The sequence below is a fragment of the Leiobunum rupestre genome, chromosome 11 (assembly GCF_980474605.1).
Source record: "Leiobunum rupestre chromosome 11, qqLeiRupe1.1.hap1, whole genome shotgun sequence".
NCBI lineage: Eukaryota > Metazoa > Arthropoda > Arachnida > Opiliones > Sclerosomatidae > Leiobunum > Leiobunum rupestre.
Genome location: NC_143394.1, coordinates 34,069,547 through 34,092,393, shown reverse-complemented (window position 1 = coordinate 34,092,393; position 22,847 = coordinate 34,069,547). Strand labels below are relative to the sequence as shown.

Genomic DNA, 22,847 nt, shown 5'->3' with positions numbered 1-22,847 from the left:
ATCTTAATTCAAAATCCTGTAGGAATAAGATTGGGCTTATCCCTTTGTGCCGAGACCCCAAAATCCTTTCTCCCACACATCCGACCGGATTAACTTTTCATAAACGGCCCCCGCGCCAGCTCGGATGAGCGATTGCCTTTTATTTGGCCGCTCGTGGCTCCCTCTGTCTTTCGCTTCCCGAACCTCGAGCGCCGAAGATCGAATAAAACAGCCTCGCGTCTCCGGAAGAGGGAGATTCCAACGCCACCTTATACGCTGCACTCCCACCCGACGTTCTTCGCGCCGCCTCTCACCCTCATCTCCAGCCTTTATCTACGCTGTTAGGTAACAGTCGTCCCGTCGGTGGCGGTTATTAAAGGAACACGCGCTGGTATTCCCGTTTCCTCCTGGCGGGGGGTCTCAGTGATCAGTCGCTGTCTGCCCCTTCGAGTTTCGTGTTTATATAGATGACGATCGGCGCGTGGAAAACATGGCGCTTTGGTAATTGAAAGTTGCCGGGATTTTTGACCCCTGCGGAAATCTCCCTCGGGGGCTTCTCCGAGACGCCAGTCGCCATCTATCGGGCGAAAGAGGAGGCGATACCATCGCGTTTCTTCCCCCTTTTCCATTCCCCCGTCTATTGTTCGGCGCGAACGCTTCGTATCCCGATGGGATTGATTATAAAGGCAAGCCGTAACTACGCAGAAGGGACGCCAACCCCCCTGACAGTTCCGCCGCCTTTGATTGACCCGAACTGAACCGAGGATTCGTCATTGACTCCGCGTCTCCTCTACACCGTCTATTATTGGCCCGGTCAAAACAAACCGTCTTGGCCAGACTTTTCTTCCGTTTCCTCGCCAGTTGGTCACTGAGGGATCCGCGAAGAGGTGAAGGGTTGCGGAGAGAAAAACCCCCGCACGCGCGCCCACGTCGACGTTATTTGCCGATGATGTTTCTAAATCGAACTTACTTTATTCCCGGAGATCTCGCTCTATTTTTATCTGATTCGCGGAATCGAATCTCTTCGCCTCTTTAATCAAGAATAACAAGATCGAAGGACGGTTGACATCTGTCCCCGAAGTGTCATCCGCCCCCCCCCCCCCTCCTTACGCGATGCTCGATTTAACCAACAATTCGTTTTAGGATTTAATAAGAAACAAGTTTGGCAAAAATACCGATTCCGTATGGATTGATTTTTTGTAACTATTTAATAATAATAATCAGCTAGGCTAATACCCAAGGCACCACCTTAAGCCCCATTTTCATGCTCGCTGGTAGCGGATAAAAATCGACAAAATTCGCTTCCGCCACTCGCAAGCGTGAAAATAAAGCTAAAATATCTGTTTGAAACAGATCGAAGCGGAAAGTGAAAAAGCGTATAGCTGAAGCGGATTTTGACGATTTTTACCCGCTACCAGCGAGCATGAAAATGGGGCTTTAGGCCTAAAGCAGCAAGCGACTTTTGAAGCCTTTAATTCAGGTGGCCGGGTCACAATGCGTAGGAGGGTCGTGACAAGCAATGCATGCCACGCAAGCCAACACTAACTATTACCTTTAACCTCAGAGAGTTTTTATGGAAGGAGAAACCGAAGAGCATGGGGGGAAACCCCCTTAAACCAGTGGGGATTGAACTTGCTCAAACGCGGAAGGAGCTGTTCCGAGTTTTCACCAAGCGCCACAAGCTGGGATCGAACCCGGCTCCTCATGCGCTAGGCGAAAGTGCTACCCACTCCGCCACCCCACCACCCCACCACCCCACCACCCCACCACCCCACCACCCCACCACCCCACCTCCCCACCACCCCACCACCCCACCGTTTACCCTTTTTTTGCTTATTCAACAAATAAAGAAATTTAATTGTTTTTAAGAATTTTTATGAAGTATATTATTTCAATAATATTAATCTAGGGTGACCTATATGTGAGCTGACTATTTAAATTTATGCAGCAGACTAGTGTTGTAAGTCGGAAAATTTTCCGTATTTTTCCGAAAAAAAAATGTTTTAATTCCATGATTAATCTAATATTGTTTTTAAATTTAAATAAACTGGCATTTTCGCCTCATTTTTTCGAATCTGAAATGAAAACTAAACCGCTAGATTAGCTTTAAACTGAATAACAATGTAACACTATTAATGTTTTGTAGTATGTTGACTGTTATTAGACATTTTATATCGATACAATTAAAAAAAAATTAAAAACCCTTAAAAAGTAATTTATGTTTCAATTTATAATTTTTCCGATCTGCCGAAAATTTTCTGCATTTTATTTTTCCGGAAAATTAACAACACTACAGCAGACGTCGTTAACGCTGTTGAAATCCAACGTTCAGATAACTATATCAAAAGTCAAAATTTAACTTTTGATATAATTATCTGAACGTTAGATTTCGTAAAACATGTCTGCTATATAGCGAGCGCCATGCAATAATTGTGAAGAATATCACCATAAATTCGAGTTCCTTTAGAGATTTCTTTAAATTTAAATAATACTTGTAAAATAAATTAAAATAGATATCAATCTTCTAAATAATTTACAATAATTGATTTACACTATAGAGAATAAGAATAGTTATTGAACAATTTGCAGGTCAGTTCAATTGCTACGTCAACTTGAAGCTTCAGAATGTCAAGTCAACAACGGTGACCGTCAAAGGCAACAATCCGAGCTGGGAACAGGACTTCATTTTGTAAGTGTGACCCACAACGAATCTATCCTTGTTTAAAGGGGATTCCTAAGTTTCCTTCTAACGTAAAGGCCATAAAGGCGAGGGGCAGGTCACTTCCATTTTGGGTGCGTCTTAATCATAGTAAAATGATTAAATCAGGGTAATCAAGATTAAAAAATCTAATCAAGATTAGAAAATCTAATCACGATTTAAACGAGATTCTAATCATGATCTAATCTTTTTAATCAGGATTTAATCATTTAAACGAGATTTAATCATTCTAATCATGATCTAATCTTTTTAATCAGGATTTAATCATTCTAATCACGATCTAATCTTTTTAATCAGGATTTAATCATTCTAATCATGATCTAATCTTTTTAATCAGGATTTAATCATTCTAATCATGATCTAATCTTTTTAATCAGGATTTAATCATTTAAACGAGATTTAATCATTCTAATCATGATCTAATCTTTTTAATTACATTTAATCATTTTAATTAGATTTAATCATTTTAATCACGATTTAATCAATATAATCGGTCGAATAGATAATTTATCATTAAAATCAAAACTAAAGTACGATTTAATCATACTAATCACGATATATTTTTTAATCAGGATTTAATAATTTTAATCAGATTTAATCATTTTAATCAGATTTAATCATTTTAATCAGATTTAATCATTTTAATCAGATTTAATCATTTTAATCAGATTTAATCATTTTAATCAGATTTAATCATTTTAATCAGATTTAATCATTTTAATCAGATTTAATCATTTTAATCAGATTTAATCATTTTAATCAGATTTAATCATTTTAATCAGATTTAATCATTTTAATCAGATTTAATCATTTTAATCAGATTTAATCATTTTAATCAGATTTAATCATTTTAATCAGATTTAATCATTTTAATCAGATTTAATCATTTTAATCAGATTTAATCATTTTAATCAGATTTAATCATTTTAATCAGATTTAATCATTTTAATCAGATTTAATCATTTTAATCAGATTTAATCATTTTAATCAGATTTAATCATTTTAATCAGATTTAATCATTTTAATCAGATTTAATCATTTTAATCAGATTTAATCATTTTAATCAGATTTAATCATTTTAATCAGATTTAATCATTTTAATCAGATTTAATCATTTTAATCAGATTTAATCATTTAATTCACGATTTAATCAATATAATCGGTCGAATAGAGAATTTATCATTAAAATCAAAACTAAAGTACGATTTAATCATACTAATCACGATAATTTTTTTTAATCAGGATTTAATAATTTTAATCAGTTTTAATCATTTTAATCAGATTTAATCATTTTAATCAGATTTAATCATTTTAATCAGATTTAATCATTTTAATCAGATTTAATCATTTTAATCAGATTTAATCATTTTAATCAGATTTAATCAGATTTAATCATTTAATCATAATTAAATCAGATTTAAACATTCTAATCATGATTAAACGTGATTTAATCAACTTAACCGTGATCAAATTGAATTAAATCAAAATAATCACAATTAAATCGGATTTAATCTTTTGAGGGGTGCGTCGTTAATCAAGGAAGTGACCTGCCCCTCGCATAAAGGCCACCTGTCAACAACGGCGAGATGTTCTTCTAATGCTTTAGTCCCATTCGACCGAAATCCCATTCGACCGAAGGCGGTTTTTGAGGTGTCCCATTCGACCGAATTCCGCCTAAACGTGCGGTTTTTATGTGTCCCATTCGACCGAACGCTTTTATGTGTCCCATTCGACCGAACGCTGCTATATAAATTGGCTTTTGCTATGTTTTCAATTTAGTTACTGAAGTCGTTTGCAATGGAGCGGATAGCTAATAAAGGAGGGTATTTATACATCAATAATAATTATTTATTCCGTCTTAATAAAAAGAAAGATACAAATTGCTATTTTTCTTGCCGAAACGCGATGTGTAAAGTAAAAATAGTAACGCATGGTGTAATTAGTAAAACGGCTCCTTCAATTTATCCATCACACGAAGCTGATACTTCTTTCATATTAAAACTACGAGGAAAGAACCAAATGATCGGCGAGGTAAATGGCGTAACTAACAACAGAAAACGTATCCTAGATATATTCAAAGACGTAAATCAAGAATCGAAGCGCCTTGCAATTGCTAGTGGGTCCAATGAACTTGAAGTACACGCTACGCTTCCTGAATTCAAGTCAGTTCGATCTACGCTTTTCCGGCGTCGTGCAATGCATTTCCCGAGCAATCCACCACATCGTCGAGACATTATTTTAGAAGATCAATGGAAGAAGTATGGAGAAAACGGAGAATCGTTTTTAGTGGCCGATGATGGAACTGACGAGAAAATTCTTCTTTTCGCTTCCGAAGAATTCTTGAAGTTACTCTGTGAAGCCACATGCCTGTTCATGGACGGAACCCACTACTGTTGTCCACGTCAGTTTCAACAACTATATATCATTCACGGGGTGTACCATGATGCTATGCTCCCAATGGTATATGCTCTACTACCCACCCACTCAAAGAATGTTTACATTCGACTATTCAACTTAATAATAAAAGAAGCGGATAAACGAGGACTAGCCTTCAACCCTCCAGAATTCCAAATTGACTTTGAAACTGCAATGATTTCTTGCCTTACACAAAAATTCCCTACTTCGCAAATCAATGGGTGCCTTTTCCACTTCACGCAGGCCGTTTGGCGTTCAGTCAATAGCAAAGGACTAACTAATTCTTTCAAGACAAACGAATCTGTCAGGAAAATGGTCAAGCGCTTGATGGCTTCCGCCTTGGTCCCACTCGAAGAACATAGCGACTTGTGGCTGCAAATTGAGAAAGAGTTTCCAAACAACAACGAAAAAGTGGTTAACTTTCTAGACTATTTTGTAGAAACGTGGATGGAAAATGACCAACATCCCCGCTCCATGTGGAATCACTTTTCAAAGTATACGCTGAGGACTAACAACCACTTGGAAGGGTTTCACCATAAAATTAACAACAAATTCAACACAAAACCAGCTTTTTTCCCATTTCTTCAAATACTACAGGTTTGCAAGTCGAATACCACTGCTTAAAGCTGGATCTGGATGTTGGTAAACCACCAAAACAAATGTCAAAGAAATACGCTGAAATGAACTTAAGGTATGCAACCGCAATCAAAAACTACTACAAAGACCGCGAGAATCCTTTGAAATCTCAAAATGAAGTAGCACTCTCCCTACTAGATGCAGTTGCTATGAATTTAGCGATGCCATTTTAATCTCTTTGTACTATGCATTTATTTGAAAATAAAATGGAATGAGCATGAATTATATTTTTATCTTCACCTAGTCAAGAAAAGTAACTGAACCAAAACTGAAATAGTAAACTTAACCAACTCTAACCTAACCTAACCTAACCTAACCTAACCTAAACATGGATCTTCGTAAGTACATACCTTATAAATAAAATACCAAATCACCCCGCCAATTGGGCTACATTTTAAAATTCTTTCGGTCGAATGGGATTTCGGTCGAATGGGAATAAACGCTTCTAATACCTAGATATTTCTTTCTTTTCATTTTGTCTCGCAGCGAGACGAGCAGAATGGACATTGGACTGATCATCGAAGTTTGGAACAAGGGAATGATTTGGGACAAGCTGTTGGGAAGTCAGTGGTTGCCGCTCATGCACATTCAATACGCCAGCGAGGTAAGAGACGCGATGATTGTTTTTCGGAAATCCTTTTCGACGAAAGTATAGCGATTCATTTTCAATGGTCGTCTTCGTTTCGCAGGTGGGTCCGGGAAATTGGATGTCAGTGGATGCCGAACTGGTCATGAAAGAGGGAGAGGTCGTAGGAACCAAGATGCCGACTGGACATTCCATTCTGTTAGAAGCTCACTTTGAACTGCCATACGGTTAGTTTATAATCGAGCGCCGTTTAAATCGCGCCATCTACTGGACGACTATCTTCGGCAAATTCTGAATGATATTTTTTTCGTTGGTCCTCCAGCAGATTTGCAAGCGGACACACCGGAATTACAAAGAAAACTCGAGTACCTGAATAGCATTATGGACCAAGAGATCGTGACTCTGCGGGAACAAGACAAGAGACATTTATATTCTTTGAATTGTAAGTACGACCATGGCCTTTATTACGCTGGCGGGTTTGAGCTTGATCCGACGTTGGGTTTTTGTTACAGCCGGTATGTCGGAAGACAGCGATTACACCAGCGACGTCAGCTATCCGACGGGCCAGTACCCAAGTGCCTCCACCCACCACCCGAACAGCTCAGCGTCTCAGTTCGGCGGCTCGGCCTATTTGACAGCCGCGTCGGGCGCCTACGAGGACCCTCCACCCCACCCCTCTCACCAGCTCTCCCAGTACCCCCAGCAAGGCCCTCCTCACCCGCAACAGCCTCCGGACTCCGGGGGGCAGTACCCGTACGAGTACGACGCCTACGACCAAGAGATGAGGTACGAACCGGAGGGCGAGACGGGGCCCTCCGAGGTGGGCAGCCGGGAGTTGGTGGCCTCCTCGAACGGGTACGCCAGTCGCCGAATGAGCGAAGAAAACGATCCACTCTACTACAACAGCAGACCCAACGAAAGACATCACAGAAAGCTGCCTGAAAGGTAAATCTTTCAGACGTACCGCCTTTAACCACGTTCGCTTTCCGCGCGTAACTTCCATCGTCCGCAACAGTGTCCGCGCTTATATAGCAGGGTTTAAAAAAACCCGGGTTTTTTTAAAAACACCCAGCCCATTGGGCTTTTTTGGGTTTTATTGGGTTTTTTGGGTTTTTTAGGGTTTTTTACCTAAAATGATACCCTAAATCGATGATTTACTTCATTTTTATTTTTTATTTTCAATTTAGCACTACTTATTTATCGCCCTTATTCTTATCTTTCGTAGACGTAAAGTATCGTCTGCTCCATGTTCTGCTAAATATTTATTGAAAGTTGCAGAAGTTTAAAACTTACTGTTTAGTTAACACTGTTAACTTGCTACTGTTAGATTAGTGTTTACCAAAACACTGGTAATGTATTTTGTGTAAATACGTTTTTTAAAAAAGCAATATTTTTGTATTATTATAGAATTTAAAGAATTAAAGTTTAATTTTTTAAATTCTTTAATATAGTTTAATATAGTTTAATTATTAAACTATAAATTTAAAGTTTTTTCGTCATTTTTGAAACTATTTAAGGTGGGTTTTTTTAAGTGGGCTTTATTGTGGGTTTTTTAAGGTGGGTCCAACCCAAAATAACCCGTGGGTTTTTTTGGGTGGGTTTTATAAATTCGAACCCTGTTATATAGAGTGGAGTGGCGGAGTGGTTAGCACTTTCGCCTCGCAGCAAGAGGAGTCGGGTTCGATCCCAGCTTGTGGCACTGGTTGAAAACTCGGAACAACTCTTTCTGCCTCGAGTTTGCAAGTTCTCCCCACTGGCTTAAGGGGTTTTCCCCCGAGCTCTTCAGGTTCCCCTTCCATAAAAACTTGTTGATGTTAACGGTAATAGTTAGTGCAGGGAGCGGTTGGCTCGCGTGGCATGAAGGGCTTGCCACCACCCTCCTACGCATTGAAACCCGGCCACCTGAATTAAATTCTTTAAAAGTCGCTCGATGACTTAGGCCTAACTGATTATTATTATTATTAGTAGTGTCACTACGTAGTTTTGGCTATAAATTTCCCAAAGCGTGTCTATAAGGTCAATAGTCACTAAAGGTGGAAGTTACGTACAGGAAGTAAACACTAACGCTTCTTCAAAACCAAATACGCCAGTGAGAATATGGATGTCCGTAAAAAATGATATGTGTATATTAAAAACAAACTTTAACTGCTACTGCAATCGAAAGCTAGAAGACCCATGCACGTTTAGGCTATTAATGTCATGTAAATTTTATTTCTAGAGCAGCAATTTCAAATTTATTTAGTTTCCGCTTGGCCTGGTCTACGCGTCCCCGTAGCAAGCCGGTATATTGCTGATGTATTATAGGGAATACACTATGCCTAGGGGAGGCTGATACGCGTTATCTGGTTTGTTCGTACGGGAATACGGTATTCCCCTAAACATACAATACGCAAGCATGTCGCAGGAGATAATGCGTAATTAGGCTTTTATCCGTTTAAAGTAATTTATTCTTTAAAGGATTTTTTATCATAATAACCTTGTAATATTTTAGATTAAAAATTAATGGGATTAAGAGATTTAAAAGTATAGTTATTTGAATTTAGTTATATATTCTTTGAAAATATTTTGTTGAGGAAATAACATGGTCCTTTCATAATAATATGAGAGAGTAAGTGGGCGCAACAATGTTTCGTTAAAACCCTAAAACTCCTAGAATAAATTATTATCGAGACACCCGCTAATTTTAAATGATTTTAACTTCAAAAGATATTAAAATCAAACTTCGTTATATTTGCACATGTTTAATTTTAGCTTCGTGTAACGAATTTTAGCTTTGTATTTTGTCCGAATTTGGTTTGAAGCGCTCTGAAAGCAGTTTCAGTCGCTCAGTCTGAAAAGGGTATTAGCGACACTTTGTAAACATTTTTGAATGGCGTGACGGGATGTGAGAGGCTCGCTATAGAAATATCAATTTTTCTTATCGTATTTGCGGAGCAGTCCTTTGGATCGGAAACTTCATCGTCATTCCGCGCTCAGTCGCCAAAGTACTCGAAGCAACGAAAGCGAAACGGGCTACTCGTTCGACGTGGACGATGGCTCTCAGCGGTGGCGGGACGACAACTCTTTCGGAGCTCGCTCCGAGGACAGGTCCTTCGACGGTCGTAGCGACCACCGCGGCGCCGACGACAGACCTTACCTGAATAAAGGTAGCAGTGATAGCCGAATGTCTTCCTTTAACCGATCGTCGGACGAGAAACGAGAGAACAACACCGCGTACAACAGTCGCGACGCCGACGACGACGGCTCGTTCGAACGATCCACCAACTCGGACAAAGTGGCTCAGTCGAGGCGCTTCGGCCGCGACCTCGACTCCTACGACAGCGTGGACGAGAGAGCGACGGCCGAGACGCCGACGAACGAAGGCGGTGGTGGCTTCAAGACCAGCGACCGCGTGCCCTTCAACCGCTGGTCGACGCGACGCCGCAGTTTGGAACGTCAAAGGTGCTTCGAACACGTCGAACCGACCGACGATAGCCGTTACGAGAAAGGCGGTGGCGGGGTGACCGCGAGCCCCGCCGCCGCCCCTCCGCAACACATTGACAACAACAACCAGGAGGTTCCCGCAACGCCTAGACGCGATTCGTACGCCAAGTACGAAGAGGACAGTATCGACGTGTACCACCAGGAGACGTTTGAGGAGGAAGCGGCCGCCGACAATAAGACGTGGACTTCCGTAGAAGAAATCAACCTGCCTTACGAAGACAGAGCCGACTTCGACACTTATTACAACGATCAATGGGACAAGGACCAGGACATGGTCGAGGATGAAGTGGAGACCTTGCCCGCCGCTGACGTCCCGCCTTGGCACGTCCGCGAGGCCACGGAGACTTTGCTACCGCCGCAGCTGCCCTTGACGACGACCGTGATCACGACGTCCTCGGTGGTTCCCATCATCACGTGCGTCACCTTGACGATCACGACGCCCACCGTCCCCATCGTGACCAGCGCGGACATCGCGCTCAAAAATACTCTGGCGCCAGATCTGGCTATCGACGTCACGGGAGGTGGGCAGCCCGAACCTATCGTAGACATTGACGCCTACGCTGCCAGACAAGGAATGTCTAGAGCCAAACTTCGATGGATCACCGCCTACAATAAGATTGTCGCTGGATTTGGAGACGTGAGTGTTACCACTTCAATTACTTTACCCCACTACCACCTTAACCTCTATTTTGTTATAGTGGCTTTGCTGTTGTTTTTTCATTGAGTGTATTTGCGTTAGTCATAAGCATATAAACGTTAACACGATTGCCACGAGGTACCGATACCATCAAGAGACAATATTTTTGGAGTCGTTAAAATGCTTTAGCGAGGTTGATTGAGAACGAATTGAGGAATGCGCTTAACCGTCGAAATTAAGTTCATTTCTCATTATTACTAATTGAGCGAGAGCGACTGACGGACGGAGGACGCTGGCGACTTTCCGGCTGTGCGGAAAGTCAGCCCTTATTATTGATTGGGAATGAAATCGCTTTACGCAATTAGCTGCTGAAACACGTGTTATACAGACCGCCTATCAAATACATAATGTAAATGGGGTTTTGCCTAAAAGCCGTAAACCGTGATTTTTCCAATTTTATACGTATAATTTAACCGCTAGTTTGTAGATGGCGCCACGTGAGGTTCGGTCAGCGAAAAATCAATACGGTTCGATATTCTAACTCCGCTTCAGCAACCGCCATCTCTATAAGCTTAGCCTCGCTACCTCCGTTCAATTATTCTAGTTAATACCGATTATGTACGCTTCCATAAATAAATCGTATAACTAATGGTTAATCAGCGTGATATTAGTTAATCTTCAACGGGAATTACGCTACTCGCGAATAATTTCGTAGTTTGGGAAAGAACCGAGGAGTTAGCCGTTCCCGTAAATGCCATCAGGTAGCGTACTCCATTTGCAGAACGCCATCTGGTAGCATTTGCGGGTACTACTTACCCCGGCCCCTCTTTTTAAATAAAATTTTTCTTGATATCTACAAATCTACTTTCTACCACGACTTTGCATTTTTCACAGCTAATTTAACTCTTCGATTCTATCATGGCGTTTTCATCTGTTGCGTTTCCGCAAAAATGTTTAGTGGGTTTTGGGTTAGCTCGGCTTAGTTTTGAACCGGATACCGGAAACGGATATGTCTATTAGCATAGGGTAACAATTGCATCATTGACTAGATTTATTTTATTTATTCAGCTGGTGGAAGAACCAGAGCATTTTTCCTGTTCGCGGTGGTTCCTTTTCGTATGCAAATTTTACCTTTTCACAATTTTTGGAAATCTCGTTGACGCTTTAGTATTGAACGGCCAAAATTAATAAAAACAAGAGTGGGTAGAGTAATGTGGAGGGAGGTTTGATATTGTTAACGTTTATTAAATCTTGCATAAATCGATTCTGGCTTACCTCACTTGGAGGGCGCTCTTCTATTACTTACGAAACGGGACACAGATGGCGCTCGAGTTTCTTTCCCGCGGAAACGGGTCGAACACGTTGACTGTCTTCCCTAGAGGCCGAGGCCTATTTAACGTTTCTCCCCGAGTCCTACCCGACAAGTTAGAGTCAACTTTCTCTCGCGTAAACTTAACCCCACAAACAAATCACTCCGACTCTGCCCGATTACGTTCGATTGCGAACAAAAGACTAGTTTTCTAACGTAAAATTGCAATATGGCGCTGCAATCTGGGGTTCACACGGTGCAACTGCGTTCTCTTTGCCGCAAGAGAAATTAATTAGTGAAAATTTAATTTCGCAAAGTGTCTCTCATTACCCGGAAATCCCCGTTCCACTGGTAGGAATATTTGGGAACATACATATTGTTTGGAGCGATCTCCTTAGATCTGGGCGAAATTATTAAATTCTTAGGCGGATCTTTTCAGCCCCCTTTTCGCCGGCGCATTGTCTTGCTTTTATTACCATATATTCGTCCTCCTATACCTTTACACCTTTTCCCCCTACTGGGTTCCGTGCGTAATTTGGTCGTCACACCCCCTTCTGGCCGAATATAATAAATTCTGGAAAACGCTAATTCGAGAGGGAGGGTATGACATTTTGGATTTTCTTACTTTTCTCCGCGTAAGTTCATGCTCTTACTTCAATACCTTTTATTATTTTATTAAAACGTTCGTTTAGAAAAATTATATATTTATAGTTAAAGGCCTAGGTTTGCTTCTGCCTGTCCCCCTTAAATTAACTTGCCTTAAAAGCAAATACCCTGGTGGTAGGCCAACCGCTGAACTTGTTGGCCCACCACCAGGGTATTTGCTTTTCAGGCAAGTTAATTTAAAGTGGGACAGGCAGAAGCAAACCTAGTCCTTTATTTTAAAATTCGGGCTGTTGATAATTATAAGCTTTACGATCAATTGATTTAATACGAGAGGGATATTTAAAGGGTGCAGGGTCAAATTCAAATTCGTTTTTTTCCCACACAACTCTTACAAGTTTGAAGTTATAACGCCAAAATTAAAATATTAGTTTCAAACTTTCCCGATCGATGTCGCTTTAAATGTTTAACTTTCTGATAACGCTTTGCTGACGAAAAATGAGAGGGTGTTAATACAGAGATTATGCTAATCCTAAATTCCTATCCTAGCTTGTGGCAGCTGAGAACGTGGCGCCATCTCTAGATACATTCAAGAACTATTAATTGATAAAGCTATATTGGAAACTGTAGTCTTCTAATTGGTGGCACATCAATCAATCTACAGATGGCGGTAGTGCCGTTACAAAATTTTGTATGTTTTGACAGGAAATTAACCTAGGTTGAATCTTTGTAATTTTAACAAACTTATTTAGAAATCAGGGCAAACTTAAGTTCATTTCAGACAAATTTAGTGTCACTTAAGGTTTCCATAATTGAACGGAATTCTTAATGAGATGCTTGTTTTGACTTCAAACGTCTAACAACGGTAGGACTCGGCTGTCGTGACAAACACAAGGGAACCGTGAGTCCCTTAATTATATTATTGGTCTACGCTCGGTCTGTCTTCAAAAATAGTCTTTTTTTAAAATATATTTTGGTCTATTTGACGAATTTGCACCCTCTAGTGTATTTATAGAAATTTCTAGCCAACATAACATAATCACTCATAAGTATGCCATAAAAGCAATCTTTTTAATGAAACCTTGATCAACGGATATGACGTAAATTACGTCACTTTCAGCTCCGCGACGAAAAATGCGTCATCAACTTTATAGAAAGTAAACTTAAGATAATAGGTGGTTTTTTTTCGCCTGTCCAATGACAAAAAGTGTAAACTTTTTACCCTAAAACGTTTTATTCGCCTGTTCTCGGGGTAAGATTTACCCTGTCCCGAATTTTGTTCGCTTGTTCCAGAGCTCTAAGGTTACAATTTTTACTCCTCCTCTAAAGGAGGTGTAGAGGGAGAAATCTAGCTTATATAGAAAATTCGTCTGCTTAAATTTCGTTTCATAAAAACATAACGGGTTTTGAACAGCTTCACATATGGCAAGCTTTTAATAACGAATATCCAATTGTTAAATGCTATTTAATGACTTTAAAAGTTGCTTGATGACTTAGACCTCAGGTGGTGTCTTGGGTATTAGCCTAGCTGATTATTATTATTATTTTTATTATTAAATAAATAAGAAAAATGAGTCCTATATTAATGAACTCACCACCGGTCTTAAAAACTAAACAAATATATAACCTTTAACCTCTAACTACTCCCTTCTTACTTCAACTAATTTTTTTCGTCAAGATAGAATTGGAGTAAAATGACGTCATAGGGCTACACTTTTTAACCTGCTCAAAAAACCCAGAACAGGCGAAAAAAAAACCGCCTATTGAAACGAATTTTGAAAAAGCTCAGAAATCCTCATGTTTCTGGCTCGTGCCACGCGATCACGAGATTTTGTTTCCATGGTAACCTTTTCTATTGTTGGTATGTTCCTTGTGAAACAAGGTCTCATTCATATGTTTTCTATGGAATGGAAATGTTATACAGAGGTTTAATCATGAGTAATTACGTTACGTCATAAGTGTATAATACTGTGACACACTGACATAAGTGTAACACTTCCTATTCATCTTACGTTACGTCATAAGTGTATAATACTGTGACACACTGACATAAGTGTGACACTTCCTATTCATCTTACGTTACGTCATAAGTGTATAATACTGTGACACACTGACATAAGTGTGACACTTCCTATTCATCTTACGTTACGTCATAAGTGTATAATACTGTGACACACTGACATATGTGTGACACTTCCTATTCATCTTACGTTACGTCATAAGTGTATAATACTGTGACACACTGACATAAGTGTGACACTTCCTATTCATCTTACGTTACGTCATAAGTGTATAATACTGTGACACACTGACATAAGTGTGACACTTCCTATTCATCTAATGCAAAAGTTTTACTGGGAGCTATTCACCAGACAGAATGCATTACGGGCTTCGTCGCCATTTTGCGTCCGCCTGCTAACGCGTCACACGTTTGACAGCGCTAAGGGATATTTTTTTCTTGTGATGTAGTCACTCCGTTACCGCTAGGAGCAACAAACACAAGGAGAGCGCAGCTAGCCTTTAAACAAGCTAAGACAGTGTTGTGTAAAATTTCATTGGACGAACCTTTACACTGGAGGGAGGGGGGTGAGTCAATCTACGAATTTTCCCCTTCCGACGGCAGCAGGCGCTAAAGCGTCTAACCAATTAAAAATGTACACAATAAAATGCACAACTTTTGACGGGTTGGGTTTTCCTTGTGTGGGGTGGTGTGTTTGTTGCTCGTAGGTTACAAGTTCTCAGTAAAATATTCCCAAAAGTGACAAACTTATGGGGAAACATATTAGAGGCTCATAGTTACCTATGGTATTATGTTTGCCAATTCTAATTCATACTTACAATTGGAAATTACTAATTATTGTCTTGTAACCTATAGAATAAGTTTAAATATAAAATTTTATGATTTGGTAAGAAAGTACGATTTCGTGGGAGGTTCCAACAACACGTACATTTGCTGCCTTTGAAGAACGCGCAGCAACCAGATAACGGAATGCGATTCCAATCGAGGAGAGCGCCAGCAACCAATTCTACTTTATTGAGTTTATACTCTCGTTTTCCGCCCCTCTCCCACCTGGTAGCGTTTCATCTCATTGGTTGCCACCTAAAACTATGAACAAAGCTCCAGTATAAGCTAGGAGTTGTACAGGTGTTTCGAAAGGTGATGCAAAAATTTGGAAGAGTTGTAGGGGGTGAGTTGAGAAATATGCCTGTTTTTACCTATTGTCCTACGATGAGTTAAAAGAGCGCCAGAAAGCTTGAAAGTGTGGCTTACTAGTCCCTGGAAGTAGGCCCCAAAAGCGCTAAACCAAGCAGCAGGGAAACGCGAACATTAAGGTTTTGGTTTGTGTGATAGTTAAAAAAGGTATTTGTAAACAAATCGAGGTAACCAGCGTAAAAAGTAAACTTAGACAGTATTTAAAGTCCTTGCTGCTTGGTTTTGCGCTTGTGGCAGCCTTCTTCCAGGGGCTAGTAGGCCACATTTTGAAGCTCTCTGGCGCTCTTTTAACTCATCGTAGGAAAATGGGAAAAAACAGGCGTACTTCTCAACTCACTCCCTACAAACTCCATAAAATGTTTGCATACCCATTGAAACACCCTGTATATCATTTTCTTTAATATTTCTTAGTCGATTAATAATGAATGCAATTCGAATTAGAATTTCTTAACGTCATTTTTTGAAAAACGATTATGTAAATACTACGATTACATTATTAATATTACTTCTAGACGTTTCATTTAGAAAGTTATAGAAAGGCTCTTTTTTTAGAGGGGAAAGTGAAGACTCGGTCAATATTTAACGCTGTCCCGTTTTCGCTTTCAATAACGACCACCGGTGGCGCCGTGGTCGTATCGTGACTGGATTCGTACAGGCGCATATTCCCACCGCGAGAAAAGTAGTTTTTAATTTTTAAACCTCGCACGGAAGAAAGAAAGAGATTCGTGATTCGATCTCGACACGAACATGCCTATTTCGCCTCGTCTTTAAAACTCGCGTATATAACTCTATATGTTTATTGAGTTTTCTAATGTTACTGGGAAATTTCGTGGGTTGTTCCCATATGCTGTATTATTACTTAGCTATCTATATATTGAAAGGATGTTTATTTTTAGTTTTCTTTAAAGGAAATATCGCGTATACGTTTGCCTTTCTTATTCGTGTACAGGTTGTTCAGACTTCTTCGATATGGGCAATTTTCTTAAGAAACAAACAATAATAATTATCAGCTAAGCTAATACAGGGTTGCCACACGTCAGGGAAAACAGGGAAATCAGGGAAAAGTTAGGGAATTTAAAAATGGCCATAGAAGGCAAGGAAAAGTCAGGGAATTTTAGGAATTTGTAAAAGGTCAAGGAATTCAATTTTATCTTGACACTGTTTGAAGGTAATTGTACTCTAGATCTATGCCAAATTCTATGATTATTACCTTGAAAGTTTGGCAAATTTTTTCAACATTGCAACAACTTTTTTACTGAAATATAAATCCATTTAAATTTATTAACTTCTGATAAAAGTTAAATATAAAATAAAAATTTCGTCCTTTAAAAGTCAGGGGAAATCTCTTCAAATGGTCAGGGAAAACAGGGAATAGTCAGGGAGTTTGAATCTGAAAATTTCATGGCAACCCTCTAATACCTTAGGCGTTTTATAATTCCATTAATTCATGGGATAAGCTCTTCATGATACGCGAGCCAACAGCTCCTTACACTTACATCTAACCTCAAGAAGTTTTTATGGGAAGGAGAACACTTAGAACTTGGGGGAAACCACTGAACCAGTGGGGAGAGAGCTCGCAAACTCATCGTGGAAAGAATTATTCGTAGTTTTCATCCAGTGCCACAAGCTAGGATCGAAAATGTACTTCGAGTAAATTTCAACCGGTAAACGTGTTACGAATATGGAGTAAAACAGACTAAATACACTGTTAGAATAACTGAGCTGAAGTAAATCAACTTTGCACGCTTCTGACCAAAGTTACGCGAGTTATATATTGACCTGACAAGTTGCACGCTTCTGGCCATAACTGCACGTTTTATAAAAGGAGTTACCAAATTGGCACGCTACTGATCAAATCTGCACGAGTCATAAAATTACTTGCCAAGTTTGCACGCTTAGGTCTAAAGCTGCACAGATCAATATATTGTCATGCATGAGCGTAAGTGGTTTTTATAATTTAAGAAACCAAATAAACATTTATTGTTATGGGAAAATAATTAACAGTTAAAATGTCCATTCCAGCGAATAGAAAAAAAAAATGAAATGAAGAAATAGGTTTCTCATGAAAATGTTTTATAAACTCTCTTATGACGGACGCCCGAAAAAACTAACAAGGAGACTACCCGAGGTGTTACACACCGATTTTGTTCAAACTCAGGGAATTGGTAGACCTTCATGTACCTTGAAAAATCCTAAAGGGATTTTATTCAATGGGCAATGGTTTTGCCATGGCAACGAAAAATGTTTTTGACAACATAAAATGGAAATTTTCCCATTGAAAATAACATGGGATTTTGATCGATTCCAAGCCCCCCCCCCCGTGTGAAACATTTTACAAAATTGAAAAAAGAATGAAAATACTGATAAAAATTGACGAAAAAAATTAAAATTGGTCACATTTTGATCAATTTTGTAAATATTTTTCACGGGGAAATCGGTCAAAATCCCATGTTATTTTATGTTGTCCCAAAAAAATTCGTTGCCGTGGCAAACCCGTTGCCCATTGAATAAAATCCCTTTAGGATTTTTCAAGGTACATGAAGGTCTACTAATTCCCCGAGTTTGAACAAAATCGGTGTGTAACACCTCGGGTAGTCTCCTTGTAAGTATTCCAAGAATAAAAACTGCAATGCTGATAAAATAATTTAGTTTGTTGTGCTATACATGTAGACATTATTGCTATCGCCGGATTTAGAGAAAGCCAGAATTTCTACATAACTGTATAATGAACCTTTGCCTTCAGATTCAATTTTGCTATGAACTTTTTTCGTTGGCCAAAATTATTCGATTTTCTCATCAGAGCTAGTTAGTTCTTTTTTGGTGTTGAAATTTGTCGAAATTTCTTTTTAGTCTTAAAAATTTCAAAATTGATCGGGATTATCTTCAAAATTGATCGCCATTATCTATCTGGATTATCTTCAAAATTGATCGGGATTATCTATCTGGATTATCTTCAAAATTGATCGGGATTATCTTCAAAATTGATCGGGATTATCTTCAAAATTGATCGATAGTATCTTCAAAATTTTAGGTAGCAGTTTCAAAATTGATCGTTAGTATCTTCAATATTTCAAATTAATCGTTAGTATCTTCAAAATTTCAAATTGATCGCTGATTGGTAGTATCTTCAAAATTTCAAATTGATCGCTGATTGGTAGTATCTTCAAAATTTCAAATTGATCGCTGATTGGTAGTATCTTCAAAATTTCAAATTGATCGCTGATTGGTAGTATCTTAAAAATTTCAAATTGATCTCTGATTGGTAGTATCTTCAATATTGATCACTGATCGTTAGTATCTTCAATATTGATCACTGATCGGTAGTGTCCTTAAAATTTATCGTTAGTATCTTCAATACTGATCGGTAGTATCTTCAATATTGATCGCTAGTATCTTCAATATTGATCGCTGATCGGTATTATCTTCAATGTTGATCGCTAGTATCTTCAATATTGATCGCTGATCGGTATTATCTTCAATGTTGATCGTTAGTATCTTCAATATTGATCGCTGATCGGTATTATCTTCAATATTGATCGTATATTCAAAATTTGATTGTTTATGTATTAAAATTAAAAAATTTAATTGATGGGCAAATTGGAACGCGGTGAAAATTGTACAAAATACGTTGTAAATCTGGTCTGTCTCTGAGCCAGAACGATATTGCTCGAAACCGTACAGTTTTTGTAACAGCATTTTATCTTTATCGTAACTGACGACGTGCGTAATAAAGACCCCCAATACGTCCGCCGAAAGGCGCTTTTAACCGCGATAACGAGGACACTCGTTTTCCACAGTCACGCTTTTAATATCGCGCTTCGTAACGAGTAGAGCGCCATCTTTGTTTTACTTGTTTCGTGGCCGATTATTAGGCACGCGTACTCAGCCTGGAACGGCAGAGCGTGCGCTGGCTTCGGATAGCTCGCTGATAAGCTTCCGTTTCACTCTCATTAATTTCCTCGTCACCAAACCGCTTTCGCGTTTATCCCATAGATATCCACCTTCGCTTATCCACTAAATCAACGCTTTTTTTTTGGCAAACCTCATTTTTATAATTAGAGCTTAAATGGCTCAACGTATTTCAGCCTTCTTTTTACTGATGGCGACGGATCGAAAAAAGTTATAGCCTAATAGCCTTATTATATCGAGGTTTTAATTAGCTATAAAAATTACACACTTTCGGGATCTGATTATAGCACTTAATAACTTAATTATACCATAAGTAAAGTTTAGAGTTGTTGATTTTCTGGAAAAATAAAATGCGGAAAAATTTCCACAAAATTTTCCAAATAAAAAATTGAAACATAAATTACTTTTTAGGGGGTTATTAATGTTTTTATCGATATAAAATGTCTAATAACAGTAAACATACTACAAAACATTAATAGTGTTACATTGTTAATCAGTTTAAAACTAGTCTAGAGGTTTAGTTTTACTGTTTACAAGGCCGCTTTATTTAAATTTGCAAACAATATTAGACTAATCATGGAATTAAAACTTTTTTTATTTTTTTCGGAAAATTACGGAAAATTTAAAACTTGTTTAAAAAGTTTGATATTTGGTAAATATTTATTTAATTTTCTTCAGTGATCCCGGAAAATATCGAAATAGATATAACTATTCACTACACAAGCATTTCAGACCAAGGCTTAGCAAAATTTAAAACGCTTATAAAAATAATATTAATGATGATATAAATATATATATATATATTTACGATTTTCAGTCCTAAACGTGTTTCGTACGGGTTAATTAGCATCAACCTACATTTTCCAAGTATTCTCATACTGGCTAAATTTGAATTTGTACACAAAAGGTAAAAAGGAACCCGCATTTGTCATAGCTATGGTAATTGTGTTTGTACGGAAAACATGGTTTTTCCTTAAAGGGGTACGGCGAAGCTTTTCCAAATATGGCCTTATTTCCGTATCAAAAGATTAACAAGACGTTCAATATACTAACACGTACCTTTATTTGTCTTGAAAAAATAGCTTTTGGCCCAAAAAGTTGAAACGAAAAATTACGCCAGGTGTTTGGGTTTGAATTTTCGCCGCCATCTTAGGGGCTGCCGGCAGCGCCCCTAACCCCATATGAGCGATTTGCGAACTATCCTAACTTTTAAAATCGCGCAATTAAGGCTTAGGTCTCTTATAACTGGAACGCGCCGCGCGTGCAAAACAAATTTTTCGCGTCTTCAGCAGCGCGCGCTTTTACGTTGTTTTTCTGTCTCACCGACTTCTCACCAGGTGTCGCGGCAGACGCGCGCTTTTCGATTTTTTTATTTTATTAAAAATTAACCACTATATTTTTTGATGCGGTTTTCGCCATAAATTTTAGTTTTTAATGGGCTATAGGGCTATCTAACTGGTTAAAGCTTGACCGTTCCCCTTTAAGTCAAAAATGTATACAGGTTAACCTGTATTAATTTTTTCAAATTGAAACTTACGTATTGCGTAAGCAAATTGCACGTCTGTAAAGGGAATTTAAATTAGTTAGTTAGTTAGTTAGCCTTTGAAGCGGCAGTAACGCAAAATACTGTAAAGTTAGTACAATAAATAACATTAAATTTATAACAAGTTAGCTACCGTATTGGTTAATAAGTTAATGTCTAAGATATCATAAAACAAAATTATGATCAGCTAGGCTAATACCCTTAGCACCACCTTAGGCCCAAGTCATCTAGCGCAGAGTGACCAGACTTCCTATGTTTCCTATTTTTTCCTATATTTTTAATGCCTTCCTATAAATTCCTTTATTTTCACCTATTATCCTATATTTTCCTATAAATTAACGCTCTTTTTAAAATGAAATAACTTTTTTTGTACGTGTCATAGAACATCTAGTTCTAACACTGCCACTTTCGAACAAAATCTTGAAATGTGCGGGCTTTGTAAATCCGCTAAGTGATCCAATACCAATAATGTAAGAAAGCCGTGTACCAAAAATTATCAATATTCTAGCCAAAGTATACAGATATGCAATAATTACCTTATTTCCCCCCCTAGATTTTATTATTTAGTTTCCTATATTTTCATATAATTCGCTGGTTTAGTTTCCTATATTTTCCTATAATTCGCCTATTTAGTTTCCTATATTTGCATATAATTCACCTATTTAGTTTCCTATATTTTCATATAATTCGCTGGTTTAGTTTCCTATATTTTCATATAATTCGCTGGTTTAGTTTCCTATATTTTCCTATAATTCGCCTATTTAGTTTCCTATATTTACATATAATTCACCTATTTAGTTTCCTATATTTTCCTATAATTCGCCTATTTAGTTTCCTATATTTACATATAATTCACCTATTTAGTTTCCTATATTTTCCTATAATTCGCCTATTTAGTTTGCTATATTTACATATAATTCACCTATTTAGTTTCCTATATTTTCCTATAATTCGCCTATTTAGTTTCCTATATTTACATATAATTCACCTATTTAGTTTCCTATATTTTCCTATAATTCGCCTATTTAGTGTCCTATATTTTCATATAATTAGCTGGTTTAGTTTCCTATATTTTCCTATAATTCGCCTCTAAAATTCCTATTTTTCCTATAAAACTTTCAAAGACTTTCCCTGGTCACCCTGCTAGCGACTATTAATCCCTTAAACAGGTGGCCGGGTTACAATGCGTCGGAGGGTGGTGGCAAGCCCTTCATGCCACGCGAGTCAACAGCTCGCTACACTCACTATTTTCGTTAACCTCCTAATATTTTAAAGGATTTCGAAATAACCTGAATTTTGAATTATTTTTATTTTACAAAATCGAAGCTGCGTAATTGGTATCGATTTTACATGGTTTCATGACTTAAACATTTCGTACGACCCTCGAACTAAACTCGTTCTCACTGATTACAGTCGATGGGCGAAAAAGTCGGAAAGCTAATAGCTAATTCAGAAGTCGCTTAGTAGGCGAGCATCAGCCGCGTGTTAGACAGTTCTCCCATAATGCTCTTATCGATACAGAGCCCATTCCCAATCTCGGGGCCAACCTCACTTCCTCCTTCGCTTATTACGCCACTGTTATTCTCTTAAGCCAAGCGAGGGAAGCGGGTAAACGCTATCTTTCGACTACCGTACACGGACCACTCACTTATATTGGCAGTAGGCGTAAAGGGTAGTCGCGGCGCTGAGCGCGCTAACGGGCCAAATTGAATCCCAACGCGTAATATCGCCGGTCGATAGTCAGTTTAACCCGAAACCCTTGGGGTGGGCTTTGTACCTATACCGGGTGCTGCTCGGCCCCTTAGACCAGCCCT

The 22,847-nt window shown here is 38.5% G+C and overlaps 1 protein-coding gene across 4 annotated transcripts in view; it reads left to right on the top strand.

The window, feature by feature from the left end:
• Nucleotides 1–22,847, top strand: part of unc-13 (protein unc13 homolog) — a 233,201-nt gene that overhangs the window by 46,065 nt on the left and 164,289 nt on the right. For 2 of the 4 annotated variants that reach the window (XM_090163604.1, XM_090163603.1), the window contains exons 3-8: nt 2,569–2,668; nt 6,236–6,353; nt 6,439–6,562; nt 6,658–6,777; nt 6,848–7,280; nt 9,270–10,455. In XM_090163604.1, the coding sequence (XP_090019730.1) occupies nt 2,569–2,668; nt 6,236–6,353; nt 6,439–6,562; nt 6,658–6,777; nt 6,848–7,280; nt 9,270–10,455 (2,081 nt within the window). The remainder of the gene's footprint in view (nt 1–2,568; nt 2,669–6,235; nt 6,354–6,438; nt 6,563–6,657; nt 6,778–6,847; nt 7,281–9,269; nt 10,456–22,847) is intronic. The other 2 variants (XM_090163606.1, XM_090163605.1) reach the window with 2 other exon arrangements.